At 34.2% G+C, this 17,448-nt stretch overlaps 2 protein-coding genes and 1 long non-coding RNA gene across 3 annotated transcripts; all 3 read left to right on the forward strand.

Annotated features, from left to right (window-relative positions):
- The first annotated feature begins 3,392 nt into the window (after positions 1–3,392).
- LOC133784992 (phospholipid-transporting ATPase 2-like) lies at positions 3,393–8,058 on the forward strand. The gene is made up of 12 exons (XM_062224253.1): positions 3,393–3,398; positions 3,593–3,697; positions 3,850–3,947; positions 4,033–4,175; positions 5,184–5,280; positions 5,459–5,568; positions 5,651–5,815; positions 6,112–6,266; positions 6,350–6,430; positions 6,596–6,716; positions 7,241–7,347; positions 8,008–8,058. The coding sequence occupies exons 1-12, from the start codon at positions 3,393–3,395 to the stop codon at positions 8,056–8,058; spliced, it is 1,239 nt and encodes a 412-aa protein (XP_062080237.1).
- Positions 8,059–8,616: 558 nt separating this feature from the next.
- On the forward strand, positions 8,617–9,923 carry LOC133783968 (phospholipid-transporting ATPase 2-like). The gene is made up of 3 exons (XM_062223535.1): positions 8,617–8,790; positions 8,867–9,041; positions 9,638–9,923. The coding sequence occupies exons 1-3, from the start codon at positions 8,755–8,757 to the stop codon at positions 9,817–9,819; spliced, it is 393 nt and encodes a 130-aa protein (XP_062079519.1). The 5' UTR covers positions 8,617–8,754; the 3' UTR covers positions 9,820–9,923.
- A 1,665-nt stretch (positions 9,924–11,588) lies between these two features.
- LOC133783969 (uncharacterized) lies at positions 11,589–12,414 on the forward strand. Its single transcript, XR_009871052.1, has 2 exons — positions 11,589–11,862; positions 12,184–12,414. It is a non-coding gene; the product is annotated as an uncharacterized LOC133783969 (long non-coding RNA).
- Positions 12,415–17,448: the final 5,034 nt, after the last annotated feature.

Here is a 17,448-nt window from a genome sequence, read left to right on the forward strand (position 1 = left end):
AGAAAAATTCCTAAGTTCATATATGTGATCTCAAACACGTATTGGTACGGGGGGATTGTGTTTGAGATAAATGAACTTGAATAGTTCGCAGTAAAATAAAGTTATGGAATCTTTAGATTAGTTACTGCAAGTACGGTCCACTAGTATTATGAATACATGTGATCTAGATACGGATCACTAGTGTGGTAGGACACTTTAGTGGAGGTGCTTTATATATTAGAGAATATATAGAACTGAACCAGATATGTTTATTAATACTTAGTTAAATACCGTTTCGAAGTATTAATTAAATATATCAATTGATGATCATATACAAATAGATCTTAATCCTGAAGTTACTATGAACTCCTGTTTATGTTATATGAGTTCTTTGATTCACTCGTTAGGGTCTGTCAGAATGATCAGGCTAGAAACTTTTATTTTGGGAACTCATTAATGTAGATGGCTGGGGACATAGTATACAGATATGGAATCTATGCCTTCTCGCAAGAGATTGAATAACGATTCTCTTAAGGGTTGACTTTTGGGACTGAATGGTTATTGAGCTCAAATTCATAATTTAGTTATGAATTAACATTCACTAGTAAAGTCAATGGTACTTAAGGAAACAAGAGATAATTAATAGGGTAAAACAGTAATTTTATTCCTAATTAATTATGAACCATTATTAAAGGGCCAATTTGTATGCAATGATTATATCAATGGATGCTTTATAACTATAAAGTACTCAGTAAATGAAATGTCTATAATTACAAGAGTGCAGTCTCATTTTTAAAGTAGAATAAATCATGGGATTAATAAATTAAGATTATTTAATTAAAGAGTTTAATTAATAATCTCAAATTTATTGGAGCTTGGAATTATAGGTCCATAGGTCCCCACAGCGACTCTATCAACACTATTCAAGGTAAGAGTTGGTATGAAAGGAAAAATAGTTTAAAGACATATTTAAGAAGAAATTTGTTCTTCGGGCCAAATATGCAATTATATGATAATAGTGATTAATTAATTAATTACAAATTAGTTATAATTAAAAAAATTAATTAATATTTAATTATTGTATAATTTTTGAAATTATATTAAATAATTAATTAATTATAAGTTTCGAAATTATAATAAATTAAATATTTATTTTCGAAAATATTGGATTTAATTAATTGGTAGAATTAATTAAATATCTTTATTTGAGTGGGAGATAATAATCTGATAAGTTCAAATTGGATTTGAATTTAGAAGATTAATATTTATTTAAATAATTAATTATATTTGATAATTAGTTAAAAATATATTTAATTTAAATTTGAATTAGTTATCAGGTTGTTCGATTTTTATCTCACAAAGTAGTTTGAATATAAATAATTAAATAAAAATAGAAAAATAAAATATTCCTAAAATAGGAGTGGTACACGTGCACACACAGTGGCGCGTACTGCTATTTTTTTAGGGATATGCTTTTTATTTTTATTTATTTAATTACTTAATCAATGGATAATTCAAAAAATTAGTTTTTGGATATTTTCATTAATAAAATAATTAATTAATAAATTGTAAGTTGGTTACAAATTTATTTTTTAAATTTGAATATTTTCTTTTAAGTATGACTAATCAAAAAATATAAAGATAACTCAGACAACTAAGTCTAATTCACTCTGTGAAAAATAGAACGATACTTTTCTCTCCCTGAAAAATAAAGAACCAATTCTCAGGCCTATTCTCTTGATCTCATGTGTTGAGTACATCAAGAAGAATCACAAATAAATTATCATTCATTCTCTAAGTGCCCACACACTTCTTGAGGTGCAGAGAACGCTGTGGAAGATCTTGGTGTGAGTACCTGGGAGCAGCTTGGATAGGAAGATCGTTCTTATTACGAAAAGATAACAATAACACTTGATAGGCTTCAAGAGGTATGATTTCTATTATTAACTTGCTTATGATTAATGTATGTATATTAATGGATCCGCGTATTTAAAGGTAATTTAAATATGTTACAAAAAAATTTGTTTGTACACTGGGCCGACCCGGGTAGTTTAAATATGATATAAAAATTATTATATAAATACAAAAAATAATAATATTAAAAATTTAGAAACAAAAAAATCTAGTTTTAAAAGTTTTTAATAATTTTTATAAATATATATTTACATAATTTAGTTTATTTTTAAAATTATACTATTCATTAAATTTTTTACAATATTTTTCCAATTAATAAAAACAACTCTTTTTTAACTAATACAAATTTTTATAAATGTGTTAAAGAATAATATATTTAATAATATAATTAATTTTATAAATATGTTAAAGAATAATAAATTTAAATTTTGATATAAAAATGATTATAAATACAAAAGTAAATAAAAAATTTAGAAACAAAAAAATCTAGTTTTAAAAGTTTTTAGTAAATACATAATTTTTATAAATATATATTTACATAATTTAGTTTATATTTTTAAAATTATACTATTCATTAATTATAATTTTTTATTTGAATTTTGGCGACATTTTATGACTGTCGGCGTTGGGGTCAATAGCGACACCTATTAACTGTCGGCATTGGTCTCAAATTAACTGTCGACGTTTAGCGACATCTTTTAACTATCGGCATTGATCTCGAATTAACTGTCGGCGTTGAGCTCAATAGCGACACATTTTAACTATCAGCACTGGTCTAGAATTAACTGTTGGCGTTGGGGTCAATAGCGACACATTTTAACTGTCGGCATTGGTCTCGACACTACACCAAATACCCATTTCCATAACACATGAATATAATAGAAATGAAAAAGAGTTATGGTAAATGTTATGTATGTAGCAAAATAAAAAGGCGGTAATATTTTGGGAGCCCGCCACTCATACATTTTTTTTCAGAAAAAATCACACGGACTCACCATTTTCTTCTTCGGCTAAGCAAAGTCTGAACTTTATCTTCAGTTTCATCATCCCTGCTTCAAATCTGAGCTCACATCTCCTCCATCCCTCATATCTCCTCCATCTCTCTCTCGTCTTTCTCTATCTCTCTGTCAGTAGGGTTCCATTCGTTGGGTTGTTTCACTCCTCTTTGGTCTTGGCAAGCTGGGTAAGGATATATAGTTTTAGGTGTTATTGATCTGGGTCATTGGTTTTTTATGCTAATCGAGCTTAATTTGGGAATAAATCTAATGGGTTGTTTGATTTTCTGTTTCCCTCTCTCTCCATATTTCTCGGCAACGGACAGTCCAGCAAGCCGAGCAGCGGAGGAAGCAGAGCACCCACCGACGACGACTTCTCCAACAGGCTCTCGGCTTGCTCTCTCTGACTAGCAACGGCGCAGGAAGGGACTCCTCCAACAGGTTCTGTCAGCTCTCTTCTTTCTTTGTGTCTTGGACTGAATTAACTGGTCATAGCGAATTGAGATGGATGTGAATTTTGAAGCATGGTTTGATTTTTTTCTATGTAATTTTATTCAGTCCAATTTTCCTTACATATAATACAAAATTTTCTCTTAGAGTGTCCCTCAATAATCTGCAAATTGGTTTCCTTCTCCGTCCGCCCCTCCTCTCTGTATATATACTATAAGCACATAGGCTAAATATTAGATAAATGCAATTTGCAGCAATGGTATGTCGAGTATTCCGACGAAGGTCCATGGTATGAACTGTTGGTCATTCCACTTCGTTTTGAGCTACTTTGTTCAAACATGATCCCCATATCAATTAAGGTATCCTTCTGTATAAAAATGTGTGAGAAACTGTGGTACATAAATCATTATAAGAATAAAAGACACAACAATGCTTTTGTTAACAAAAGTTAGAATTTCTCTGTTTGAAAGCGGTTGATAGTCTCTAGTGTAAACTGTTATATCTTTGGCAGGTGTCCCTTGACCTTGTGAAGAGCTTGTATGCAAAGTTTATTGATTGGGATGATAAAATTATTGACCATGAGACTATTACTCCAGCCCATGCAACAAAGTGAGTGTAATTGGTATTGTAGTAATTGTCAATGCTTCCCCCCCCTTTGAATATATGCATATGAGGTTTATATAATATGTGGCAGTACAGCAATCAGCGAGGACTTGGGCCAGGTTGAGTACATTTTGACTGACAAAACTGGTACTCTAACAGAAAATAAGATGATCTTTAGAAGGTGCTGTATCAGTGGCATTTTCTATGGAAATGAGATAGGAGATGCCTTAAAAGGTATGGTGTTTTTCTGAACAAATATTTCTATTAAACTTATGTAGTTATTAACTAAATTTGGGGTTGTAAATTGGTGTTGATTTGACCTTACATAAAAAATGTATTTTGGGGATAATTCCCTTGTGTATATGCCCTAGCGGTTTATTCTGCTGCAAAGATTCTTGGTCTTGATGTTCAGTATTGTTACTATAGAAAGTAATAGTGATGAAACAATTCTTGGTGAATTAGAGAGGTATTATCTATTGTGGCATCCCATGCCTGAATGCCCTTGTATTTGGCATCTGGCATGAAGCAAAAGTAATGGAGATCATATATTATTGTATATAGTGTGCTCGTTTGACATATCATTTGCTTTTACTTTTATATAGTAGAAGAAGAGAAGTAAAAGGCCTAAGTTTTTTTTTTTCAATTACGGTTTGGATAGTCTATTTTATTTTATTTTTTTTAAATCACAACAAATATTTTATTATATTTAATTTTATTTTATTAATTAGACTAAGGATAAAATATGTAATCTAAGTTTTTTTTTTAAAAAGAAAATTAAAACTGAAAACAACTTCCCTTATTTATTCAAAAGATCTTTATGAAGAAGTTAATGGACATTTACTTCCTCGTAGAGTTTGAAAATTCATAAAACACTTTTGAAAATTCATCCAAGCACTCCTCAAAAAAAAAGAGAAAAAAAAGAAAAAAATTCATCCAAACACTTAAAAAAGTAACATTTAGGCTCTGGAAAAGTTTCAAAGCCATGTCAAACAGGACCTCTGAATGATTTGTTTAAGACCTATGAATGTTGGGCTATGTAATTATGTTCATAGTTCAATTGCTCATGTGTTAATATGTAGGTTCAAAGTCAAATAATAAAGAAAATGTAGTATTTGTTTTAAATGGGCTTGGTGATTAGCTAATTTATTTCTGTCATTCATTTGATATCATTGACAGTTATAGGACTGTTTTGGATTATAATTTAACTTTATTTTCTGATTAGTTTTGTTTTATGATAAAAAGATGCAAGGTTGCTCAATGTTGTTGCAAGCGGTTCTCCTTATGTTATACAATTCCTTACAATAATGGCAATATGTAATACAGTAATACCAGTACAGAGGTGATTTTGCTTCTATATGTATTTTATTTTTTATTTTTGATGGTTTTACAATCTTTTGATTTTCCCATAGATTAAGAAGACTACCATTTATTGTGATAGCATGTAGGAGATATGAAAGAAAAATAAATGCAATTATTTACGGATTCAGATCTTTGCATATTTCTTTTGCTCTTTGTAGCAAAAGTGGTGCTATCATGTACAAGGCGCAGTCCCAGGATGAGGATGCACTTGTCCAAGCTGCTGCTCAATTCCATATGGTTTTCTTCAATAAAAGTGGAAATATTCTTGGTACGCTGGTTTGTTCTTTTCTATTTGGATATTTTGTTTTGATCTTAGGTTTGGCTATTTGATATTGATCAATATATTACAGAGATCAAGTTCAATGCTTCTACACTTCGATATGAGGTTTTGGAAACTCTGGAGTTTACTTCGGATAGGAAAAGAATGTCATTTGTGGTTAAGGATTGCCAAAATGGGAATATTATTCTTTTATCAAAGGGTGCAGATGAAGTAATTCTTCCGTATGCAAGTTCAGGTAAATCTAATTGTACTTTTTAATGACCTCCCTTTCTTAGTCACCTATAAGGTGAAGTATGTTGGAGTTTCTTGGCTCAGGGGATTGATATATTTCTTGTTGAAACCTTCGCACTAATAGATTTTTTATAATTCATTTTAATATAAGCCCCCACAGAGTAGGTTTTGATTCTTTTTATCTGCTCATGTATATTAGTTCTCAATTATTTACTGCTATATATGCTACTAGATGTCTAGAAATATATGGTTAATGCATATTGCTCGTATTGGTGTTTGATGGTTTCCAATGTACCTCAGGGCAGCAGACAAGGACATTTATTGAAGCTGTGGAACAATATGCTCAATTAGGTCTTCGTACACTTTGTCTTGCTTGGTGTATTTTGGAGGAAGATGAGTATCAGGAATGGTCTTCGATGTTTAAAGAGGCCAGTAGTACAATGGTTGATAGAGAGGTAAACACCTAAAGCACACAAACTCATTCACATGTCATGAGTTTTTTGTCTATCCACTCCCTTTACTTCACTACTCTGTGCAGTGGAGACTAGCTGAGGTCTGTCAAAGATTAGAACATGATCTTGTGATCCTTGGGGTTACCGCAATAGAAGACCGTTTACAGGTGACATAATGCACTTATTACTTTTTTCTAACATATATATGTGTGTATATTTTCTACTAATTGTAGAGTGCTCAGTAGAAGGGGAAACATAGTTAGATTAGGGATACTATTGCTTGGATTGTACTAGATACTGATAGTTGTGATATTTTAAACTGTAATTGTCAGGATGGAGTACCAGAAACAATAGAGGCATTAAGAAAAGCAGGAATCAATTTTTGGATGCTTACTGGTGACAAGCAGAATACTGCAATACAGATTGCTCTTTCTTGCAATTTTGTTTCACCCGGTAGTCAAACTAATTGGATTATTAACTTGTGTTTTGTTCATTTTATTGTTTGAAGCAGCCTAATTATTTAAGCAGAAAAATTTGTTTCTTGGACTGAAGAAGCAGAACAAAGGAGAATGGAGTGGATTATCTGAAATGAGATTGACACTTGGCCTTAATGTCTCTAGTTGTTTCAGATAATTACCTTGCTCCAAATACTTTATCAATTTTTTCACTTGATTGATTTTTTTATTTTGGTGTCTGTTTTTTTTCTTTCATAATTTTTAGTTCTTTCTGCAATTCCCTTTTATGTAATTGGTAAAATAACAAAAAAGTATTGGGGCTAAAGATTGACTTGCGTGGCTTAAATAGAGAGATGACTTTAACTTGCTATGGTGTGTTCTACCTGGCTCTATTGCTTAATTTAATGATTTGAGTTTGTTGCCTTCCATAGCTCTGTAAGGGATATGTTTCTTCCCTCTCTTTAATATTATCAATTTTCATTATATATTATTTGCTTTATGTTATGCTTTCTGACTTGACAGAGCCAAAAGGACAGCTTCTATTAATTAATGGCAAAACAGAAGATGAAGTCAGCAGAAGTTTAGAGAGAGTTTTACTTACAATGAGGATTACAACTTCAGAACCTAAGGTATTTTATATAGCTCCTAGTTGTGAGAAATCAACTTTAGATTATATTTGCCATTATTAACATTCTAGGCTGTATCAAAATGTTGAAAAAAGTTCATTGTTATACTTATACTAGACAGTTTAAGTTTCTTTCAAGCTCACTCTGTTGTGTGTTAATAAGTATAATTTCATTTTTATATCTTTTATAATTGACATGTAAACATTATTCCTTCTAATCTTGTATATTATTCTTTTTTAAATGTCTGGTGTACTAACTTTGGCATGTAACAGGATTCTATACACCGTTAGTATCCTTGTTGCTAACTTGGCACAAGTAGCTGAGCATGGTCACATGCTTCTAATTCAACAATGAAGCATTACGTCCACATCAATGATGATGAATCTTCACATGATCTGTATTGTGCCAATCGCATTTCGAACACAAAATATAATTTGTTGAACTTCCTACCGAAGAATTTATGGGAACAATTTAGGTGATTTATGATTTGATGTTATCGATTGCTTGATATAGTATTGGTTGTGGTAATTTAGTCGATTTGAATTGTTATTATAATTTACTTTATAGCATTCCTGTTTTTCTTAACTATAAGAAATTTATTTATGCTAAACTTGTAGTATGTATCTATGTGTTGGTTAGTGTTTTTAAGTTTTTATTGTTCAGGAACATGACATGATTGATAGGTTCAGGAATATGTTTTCAGCCGCTTCATGAATCAGTACTTTCTGCTAATAGCATGCCTTCAGTTATGGTCTCCTATTACTCCAGTAAATCCTGCCAGTACATGGGGTCCACTTATTTTCATTTTTGTTATCTCTGCAACAAAAGAGGCATGGGATGATTACCACAGATTTCTTTCAGACAAGAAAGCGAATGAGAAAGAAGTTTGGGTTGTGAGGCAGGGCATAAAGAAACATGTATAGACATTTCTTTTCTTTACTCCTCTTTGGTTGCATTTCTTTTATTGTGACAAACTGACTGGTCGTATTCACTTGTAGGTTCAAGCACAGGATATTCATGTGGGTAATATAGTATGGCTCCGAGAGAATGATGAAGTGCCATGTGATCTGGTTTTCATTGGGACATCTGATCCGCAAGGGGTACCTAAACCTCTGCACTTTCGGGGTTTCTTTTCTCTGACATTGTTTGGTGTTGCTTGCATGCTTAGAAGATTATTCATTTCTAAAGAAGCAAAAACTTTATAGTACATTAAATTTCCATTCATAATCATGCTTATATCATAGAATTATTGCAATGGCTGTGTTTCTTTTTCTGTAATCCTGTAACTATTTTCCTTTTGACCTTTACAATTGCTTAAACATGTCAAGAACTTGATAATGTAACTTCCTCCAGACTTCTGCTCTAGATGGTGAAACTAATCTAAAGACCAGGTTTATTCCCTCAGCTTGCATGGGGATTGATCTAGAAGTCTTGCACAAAATCAAGGTAAGCTTTCCATGAAGATTTCTATCGGGTTTTATTTCACTTTAATAAGTGATGATGCATTTCTCTCTCTCTACAGGGTGTGATTGAGTGCCCTGTTCCTGACAAGGACATTAGAAGATTTGATGTAAATTTACGGTTGTTTCCTCCTTTTATTGATAATGATCTGTGCCCATTAACCATTAAAAACACAATTCTTCAGTCATGTTACTTGCGGAATACCGAATGGGCATGTGGAGTAGCTGTTTATACAGGCAAGTTTGTTTATTCTAGTTGTCAAGGACATATTTTAATGCATACCTCTCTGTTCATGCATGCACATATTTGTTTTGTTTTGAAGCAATAAGAACAGGGAAGTTCTCATAAATGGTAAGTGACCTTATGCAGTATATGAATAAAGTATGAAACTTTGTACTTTAATCATGACATCTGCTGGTGAAGTCGACAACTTTCATATTAATTATCAACATCAATATGCCAAGGGAAATATCTTAGTACCTCCCAAAATTGCTACTGTATCTGAAGAAATAATAATTGATAAAACTTGTATTTCTGATTGATGGGAATATCACAAATTTAAGTGAGTCATGCTTCTTCTTCTACTTCTTATCTCTCTCTTTCTCTATCTATCTATCTATCTATCTATCTATACATATATGTCTCTTTAAAGGCTGTCATGTGGTTGATGGCTTCAGTGCCTACAAATTTTGTACCTTCTCTGCAATCTGACCAATTTTAGTTATGGAAGTTTCCAGAGGATTGATGCTGTAATGTTAGAATATCATAATATACGTATATATTAATGTTATCTCAACGAGTTTACATAGTGAATTATTCTTATTTTTATCAGGCAATGAAACCAAGTTGGGTATGAGTAGGGGCATACCTGAACCAAAGCTTACAGCTATGGATGCTATGATTGACAAGTTGACTGGAGCTATATTTGTTTTTCAAATTGTCGTTGTTATGGTTCATTTAATCTCTTCCTTGATGCAACATCTGATCGTTGGTAACCTGAAAATTCTATTATAGAGAAGTCAAAGTCAAGGCCATTGTTGGCATTGCAGTTTTATATTCTAATAGAAACTATTTTTACTTTTTTTTTTATTACAGCTCATAGTTGCAGCAGGGATGGGTCCGATTCTTGCTATAAAGTTCTTCCGGTAACAACAACACATAGGATTAGTGGAGTTCTTACTGTTTGAGTTCAAATTATATTTTCTGTTTTTGTCATATAGTTATTAGTTAACTCCTGATATATTCTTTCCACTGCCTATGCCCGTTTTCATTCACTGTTACTGGTTTCAAATTCAGGTATGTTAGCAGCGAAGTTATAACGATCAGGTTGCGTTCTGGGCCTAATATCTGTGCTGTTGCTCTGCTATGAAATATTAGGTTCTCATATTGTTCAATCCTCACAAAAGTTTTTTTTTAAGTAAGAATAATCAGTGAGAAGGTGGACTATATAGCATTATAGCATATAATCTATTGCTCTGCTCTGGATTGTGTATAATGCTAGATGTGACATTAGGAAATTTCTTGTGCATCATTCTTTTGAATCTTATAATTCATGCAGAAAAATAAAATTGTAGAGGCTAGTTGATGGGATTTTTGAAGTTTTGATGTAATTAATTGTTTTTTTTTCCTGTTTTCATTCTAGTGTTTGTATCTAGAGAGATTTATTCTAATCGTCAAGATATATAAAACAATATAAACATGGAAAATTTAACTTTTTTTAAAGCTATTTTTTTAATTGCTTGTAAGAAAATGAACTTTGTTTTGAAATCTTTGATGTGCTGCATATTAAAGTTAGAATATGTTTTGTGTTAGTCTTTGTAAAATGTGAAGTATTAAATTTATTTATTTTCATGTGAACAAATTAACCTAAATAGGTGAAATGTATTTAAATGCAGGGGTTGGAGATTGAAGGGGAGTTGCCTGAGAAAAAGACTTGTTATGAAGGAGTATTTTATAATTACTTTAGCATAGATATGTTTGTGTGATTTTTGACTTGTCTAAGAGCTGATAATTATTCTGTATTAGTATATGTGTGTGTGTGTGGGGTTCGCTCCCTCTTAGTTTTATATGAAGCAGACCAGGGCTGTATTTTTTATCATTCTACACAAGCCTCCTTATTTTTTGGATCTATATTACAGGAATGGATGCTAAGGTGGCTTACGGCTTTCATCATTTACGTAATGAGAAACCTTACCTGGCACAAGGACCAATTTCTAATAAGGTCTGGTTTGTTATCTTATTATGTGAAAAGTCTTGTGATTACGGACTATTACCAATGATTGTTTAGAACTAAAATTGTTATTTGGATATTTGTATCTTGATGTAAATGTACCCTGCTGGAAAAAAGGCACAATGCTTATTCTATAAATCTCATTTTGTAATTATGTGTTCCTCTAGTGTAAGAGCTATTGTTACTTTAAATCTTCATAACTATGGAAGTGGACGACATCCCTAGGGTAATCTGAAGCCAGATTACCTTTATTTTATTTTTTCCATAGTATAATTCATGTCTTACATGTGTATATATATAGTTAAGTATTGAAACAGATTGTCATGAAATGATCAAATAAAACACAAAAGAAACAATTTTAATCATATTTTTTAATATGAAAACATAATTGATAGAGACTCTTGTAAGTAATCTTTGTAGAGTATCTTGTAACCACTTTAACATCATTTATGATTTTAGCAACTATAGAATGAAATCTTGTGATAGTGACTACTCTGAGGTTATTATTACTACAAATTTTATCTATTAAGTGGTAGCTGCTAGATTTGTTATGGTTTTCTATGAATCTGTTAGTCTTACTCTAATTTTTAGCTCATTATAAGTGATGTATTCTCTTTTTCTATTTAACACTTCAATATATTTCAATAAAGTTCAGTTCATTCATTCTTTATCCTCTCTGAGTTTCTCATTCACTTTCATTTCTGAATTTAACTGTTTGTTTTGTGGGAAATTCATATGCTTAGATTTTTCTTTCTTAATAGGCTGATATGACCATGTTAGAAGACGAACTACCAACAAAAAGATGACTTTCATCAGCCCTTGTCAAGGTATATAGAAGAAAGTCTTCTGTTGTGCTTTAGAATTATGCTGCTGAATGTTTCTTTCATTTTCATTAAGTTTTAGGTATTGATAGAGTAATCTGTTTGGCAGTGGAATTTTCTCTTCGTTCATCTCTTAGCTTATTGTTTTAAGTTGCATGTTTTGTTGCTTCAGTCGTTTTGCATGGTAGTACATCTTGCTATACCCTGCTGTTTCATCAAGTTTTGGAGTTATTACAAATTTAATTTAAACTGTATATGCTTACAGGTGGAAACTAGCTTAAGTCTTATGTTCTTAATAATAAAAGGATTTTTTTTTACAATGTGCAGGTATATTGAGATGATTTCTTTGGAGCAATTCTTGACAACATTTGTAGTTGAGGCCTTTAGAATGGAAGAATGTATTTCACTAATTTTTGTATACATTTCTTGTTTTGTATTTAGTGATAAAGGAATCAGAATTGGGCATAAATTATGTTGTAATATAATTTCTTAAGCCTAGACTAGTAGACTAAATATTGTAATTACATTTGAGTAATTAATAAAAATCTATTTATGTTACCTTATTTGGCTTCAACTTTCATATATGTTTTCTTAGTTTTGTGTAAGTAAAAACAGATTATGTTTCTCAAAGCTAATATAACACTTGTGTTATACTAAAGTGTAGTATAACACAAAAAATGTGTTATACTAAAGTGTAGTATAACACAAAAAAAATGTTATATAATCGACTATAAATAACATAATTAAACACTTATCTATATATTAAAATAACACAGAAATTATGTTATCGTTGACAGTACAATAACACATCTGTATAACACTGATAAAGTGTTATGTAAAGTACCCTGACCTACGATAACATAGTCGGTCTTAACACATCCGAAAGTGTTATCGTATGTTTTGATAACACATTTTCGGTGTTATTAAAAGCATTTTTTCTTGTAGTGCAAATTAACTGTCGACGTTGGGGTCAATAGCGACAGTCAAAAGCAACGGTGACAGTTATTAGCTGTCGACGTTGGTCTCTATGCCTACAGATTTTAACTGTCGGTGTAGAGTCCCGCTAAGTAACTACGACAGTCAATAGAGTTGATTGTCGTGGTTGGGTGTCGGGAAAGCCCAATTTTGTAGTAGTGCCCCACCACCATTCTGCTGCGTATTAGGAAACTCGTTCCTAACAGAGATGCTATGGAAAGCTCACATCAAAGGAAAGAAACTGGGTGGAGAGCTACTTGAGAGTGTTGACGAACACATGAGTGAGAATTCAAGTAGGCATTGATGTGCGCATGGGTTGGGTCATTTGACAAGATCTCTTAGTTATTGGATGCTATCTTTAGCAAGGTGGCTAGGCTATCAAGTCACATTCAAACCTAGCCAGAGCAACTGGTGGGAATTTTTGCACCATATGTGCATTGTGTATGTGCCACACATGGGAAGTTTCCAATAACTAATTAACAAACTTTTTGCTAAGAATGCAAGGCTTACTCTACATATATAGGCAACACCTCTACCTTATTAAGAGAGAACCACCCCTTGTAATATATTTTTTATGAATTCTAAGTCCTTTTCAATTTAATATAAATAACCATTACATTTGTTGAATGTTTGTGTATCATTGCTTAAAATAACCTCAAAACCCAAACACACACTCATCACATAGCATTTGGCACCCCCTCTAGCATAGATCGACTTCTCATTTCTTATGCTAAAGTGCTACCACTTCTGCTAGCTATGCCATCATATTTCTCTCCTTGTTTATAGGCTTTCTACCTAATAAAGGAATTTGTATCCTTAGAATAGTCCATCAAGCTCTCAGAAATAGCAATTATTGATGATAGATCCTTAACATTCCATCGTCAAAGCTCCAATCAAGCCCATGGTTGCAAGCCATCAAGAAAGTAAAATGAGTCTTTGTATGAGAGGTAATGAATCTTAAGGATTAAAGTAATGAAATCTTGCACGTAGTCATTTATGCTACCCCTTGCTTCAACTTTTATAGTTGGCTCTTTGCATCATCCTCAACATTCTTAAGGTAGAATTGCTTTTGCAATTCCCTTTTGAAATCGTAAAAGCTTTGCATCACGCAAAGTTGACACCTAATATTGGCATGCTTACACCTCTACCAAAGTATAGCAAGATTAGTGAGGTACAAGGCCAATATTGAGATCTTCAACATGTCATCAATGGCACCCATTGCCTCAAAGTATTGTTGGAGCCCAAAACAAAAGTTGTATTCTTCTTTTGAACTTATAATGCTCATGAAAGTGTGTGGTCTAGGCCATTGCTTTATTACACAAGGCTACTTCAGCATGTACTTCCTTAAACTCATCCATCGTTGCCATAGGTTTAGATTGGTGGGTCTTTTGCATGGTGCACAATTCCTTGACTACAAGGTCATGTATTGTACCTACTTTTACACGAATTGAATCACCTTAGCCCTTCACATGGTCCTTGATGTTTTTGTGTATAGTCGCATCTTTGGCCTCCAAATTATTACACCATGTTTCAACTTCACCAATGCGAGAGTACAAACCATTAATATACATATCCATGGTCTTTAGAGCAGTGTCTAAACCAGTTACTATATCTTTAAGATCGACTTTCTTCTTTATTGAAAATTTTGCCACTTTTGTCGTAGATGAACTAGACATAATCACAAGCAACACAAACTTTTTTTTTACCAACTCTCATACCATTTAACACGCTTTGAGTACTAAAGAGTACTAAAAACACCCGAATCTAAGTGTTTCCACTAAGATCAATCTATTATTACCCAATGTGATAGGTGTATTTTTTAGGTTTTGAGGTAATCTGAAGAAAAGAAAAAAATATTCAACAAATGTACTAGTTATTTATATTAAAATGAAAAAGGCATACAAATCATATTAAATAAATTGCAATGGGTGGTTCTCTTTCTAAAATAAGGTAGACGCGTTGCTCATATATATAGGAAAAACCTTGCATTCTCACCCATAAGTTGCCTAAGCAATTGTTGGCTACTCCCCATGTGTCGCACACACACAACATCATATGGTGCAAAATCACCCACCGGTTGATTGTCCTATTAGCCACCAAGTTGCTGGCTAGGTTCAAATGTGACTTACTAGCCTAGCTACCTTGCTGAAGCTAGCATCCCATTAAATGACCTAACCCATATGCATATTGTTGTCCCTGTTTTCTCCTCGGGACACGTGGCATGACGCAACAGGTCCATAGGCTCCCTCAAAGAGATCCAGACCCATCATGAGGCCGAGGAATAGGGAAGAAGAAAGTCCTAACGACCCAATAGTCAATGAGCCCAACAATATTCGATGGGTGCTACCATAACAAGGGAACTGGGACCAAGATGCAAGTCCAACTCATCTTCCCAGCCCCAACCTATCTGTATCCTCTGAGATACCAATAGAGGTAGCAGGCTCGCTAGTCTGGGAATAGACCTTGTCAAGAATCAACCTGTCCTGGTGAGCGAACCAGGACTCCAATAAAATGAACCAGGACATTAGTAAAGGAACCTGGACCAGACGTCCGGATTGGGAAAGTTTGATCTTCCCTGATGCTGACATGTCCCCAAGAAACACAAAGGTTGATCTCCTTAACTAACCTGCAGAAGAGGTTACGCACGAAACACATGCTATTCCTAGGAAACAATACTACCATTACTCTGACAGATCCTGTCCCCATGATCTCCTTAGAAGCCCCTACGGACCAGTCTAAGGTTATGTACTATTGGTAGCTGTAAGGCTTGGCTCTGTCCAAGCCAACCCAATGGGCCCTGATTAATATGTTTTATTAAGCAATATCTTTTGTATTATGACTCCATTAGCGAGTAAACCATGATTACATCCCTATTGCATCGGGATTAATCTAGCCTAAGCCCATTGCACCTAACTGCCTATAAATAGGACAAGTTGTGCACTGTAGTGGGGATCCCATATTTTCTCTTATAAGCAATTACTCTTCTCAAACGTGCGGAAAACTCCATTATCAAAAGCTCTCTAAAATCTAATACAAGAGACTCGTGGACTAAGGCTCATTACCGCCCCAACCATGTAAAAATTATGTTTTTTGATCTTCAATCCTTTCTTCCTATCTCTTATTTCTCATTATATTTCTAGTTTTTGAAAAACTCAGTAAGAGCTGAAGGAAGCTTGAGTCAATCACAACCAACTGCAGAAATGGTAAACACTAGACATACAGTGTTTGATCCTGCTCTCCAGCAACAACAAACAATGGAGAACCATTGCCCAATCAAACATTTCTTCAAGACCAACTTGAGAATGTACCTTATTAGGGGCCTCTACCGATGCCTCCTAGAACTCCGGGGATGGGGGTGATTATGACGAAGGCTACTATGATGAAGATGAAGGGGAATACGAAGATCATGAGGCCGAGAACCCCGTCGATCCTGAAGAAAAGAATATGGAGGCTGAACAGGAGAATCTAGAGGTGGTCCACTTAAGATAGTAGGTCTTGGATCAAGAAGCCAGGATAATTGAACAAAAAGAAGCCACCCGCCAGATGCAAGAGTCCTTCCTGGCTCTTCAGGACTTCATTGCCGCCGAAGGATTGGCAGCCAATCCTTCAGTCATTCCGCCTCCAGGAATACAATCGCTTGTCCCACCTATCAGGATGGACATACCTAACAACAATAGCCCTATCCCTCCTCTGGGACAACATCCCGGAGCCGGCCTGTCGAATCCCGCTCAGGAGAAAGGAAAAGCCATAGTGGCCGATCTTGTGGGAAAAACAAACCCCCAGAAGAAAGATCGTCCCGTTCCAAAAACCAGGGCTAACCCAGGGAAATTCCCTAGAAAAGAACGGATGAATCCTATCCCAGGACACGATCATCTGAACGATCCGCAGAGGAAGCGCCCACAGGGTGTTAAGCCCCAGAATGTCCCTAGATAGGACGGGCAGGAACGGCGCTTCTATACCAGCGCCTTCGTGAAGAAAGATCACGGAGGGCACAAACGTGAATAAGAATTGGAAGCCATCAGTTTGGGAGACGATACTTCCCAAGTGGATTTGCGTGACGACCTTAATGCCCGAAAGGAGCGGGCCTGCAAAGTAAAGATTTACTACTGAGGAGGCGATTTGAGGAATAACCTCAATGACAGGATTAACGAGAGAGTCCCCTTGGACGATGGAATGGCCAAACAGTTCATGAAACAATTAGTCGCTCTTAAGAAGGTGACAGACTGCTTGGTCCGAAAATAAGAAGGCAGAGGCTCCGATTCCGAAGAGGAGGAAAATGAACCATGCACAAAACACATCCTAGATGTGGTACTACCAAAGGGGTTCAAAATGCCAAACCTACCCGCCTACACCGGGAACGTGGACCCCAGGGACCATTTGTCCCGCTACAACTGCCTGATGATTGTGGCTCATGTTTGTGATAATGACAAGTGCTTATATTTCTCGATCACTCTGGCTGGACCTACAGAAGAATGGTGGAAAAGGCTCAAGCCGGGATCAATTCAATGTTGGTCCGGATAGCAGTCGACGTTTCGTAAGAAATTTTTAGCCACCATGAAAATGGACATGCAAATCAGCGCGCTGGCCAATGTCAAACAGCATCCCACTGAGATCCTC

Source organism: Humulus lupulus, chromosome 6 (genome assembly GCF_963169125.1).
Source record: "Humulus lupulus chromosome 6, drHumLupu1.1, whole genome shotgun sequence".
NCBI classification, from domain to species: Eukaryota; Viridiplantae; Streptophyta; class Magnoliopsida; order Rosales; family Cannabaceae; genus Humulus; species Humulus lupulus.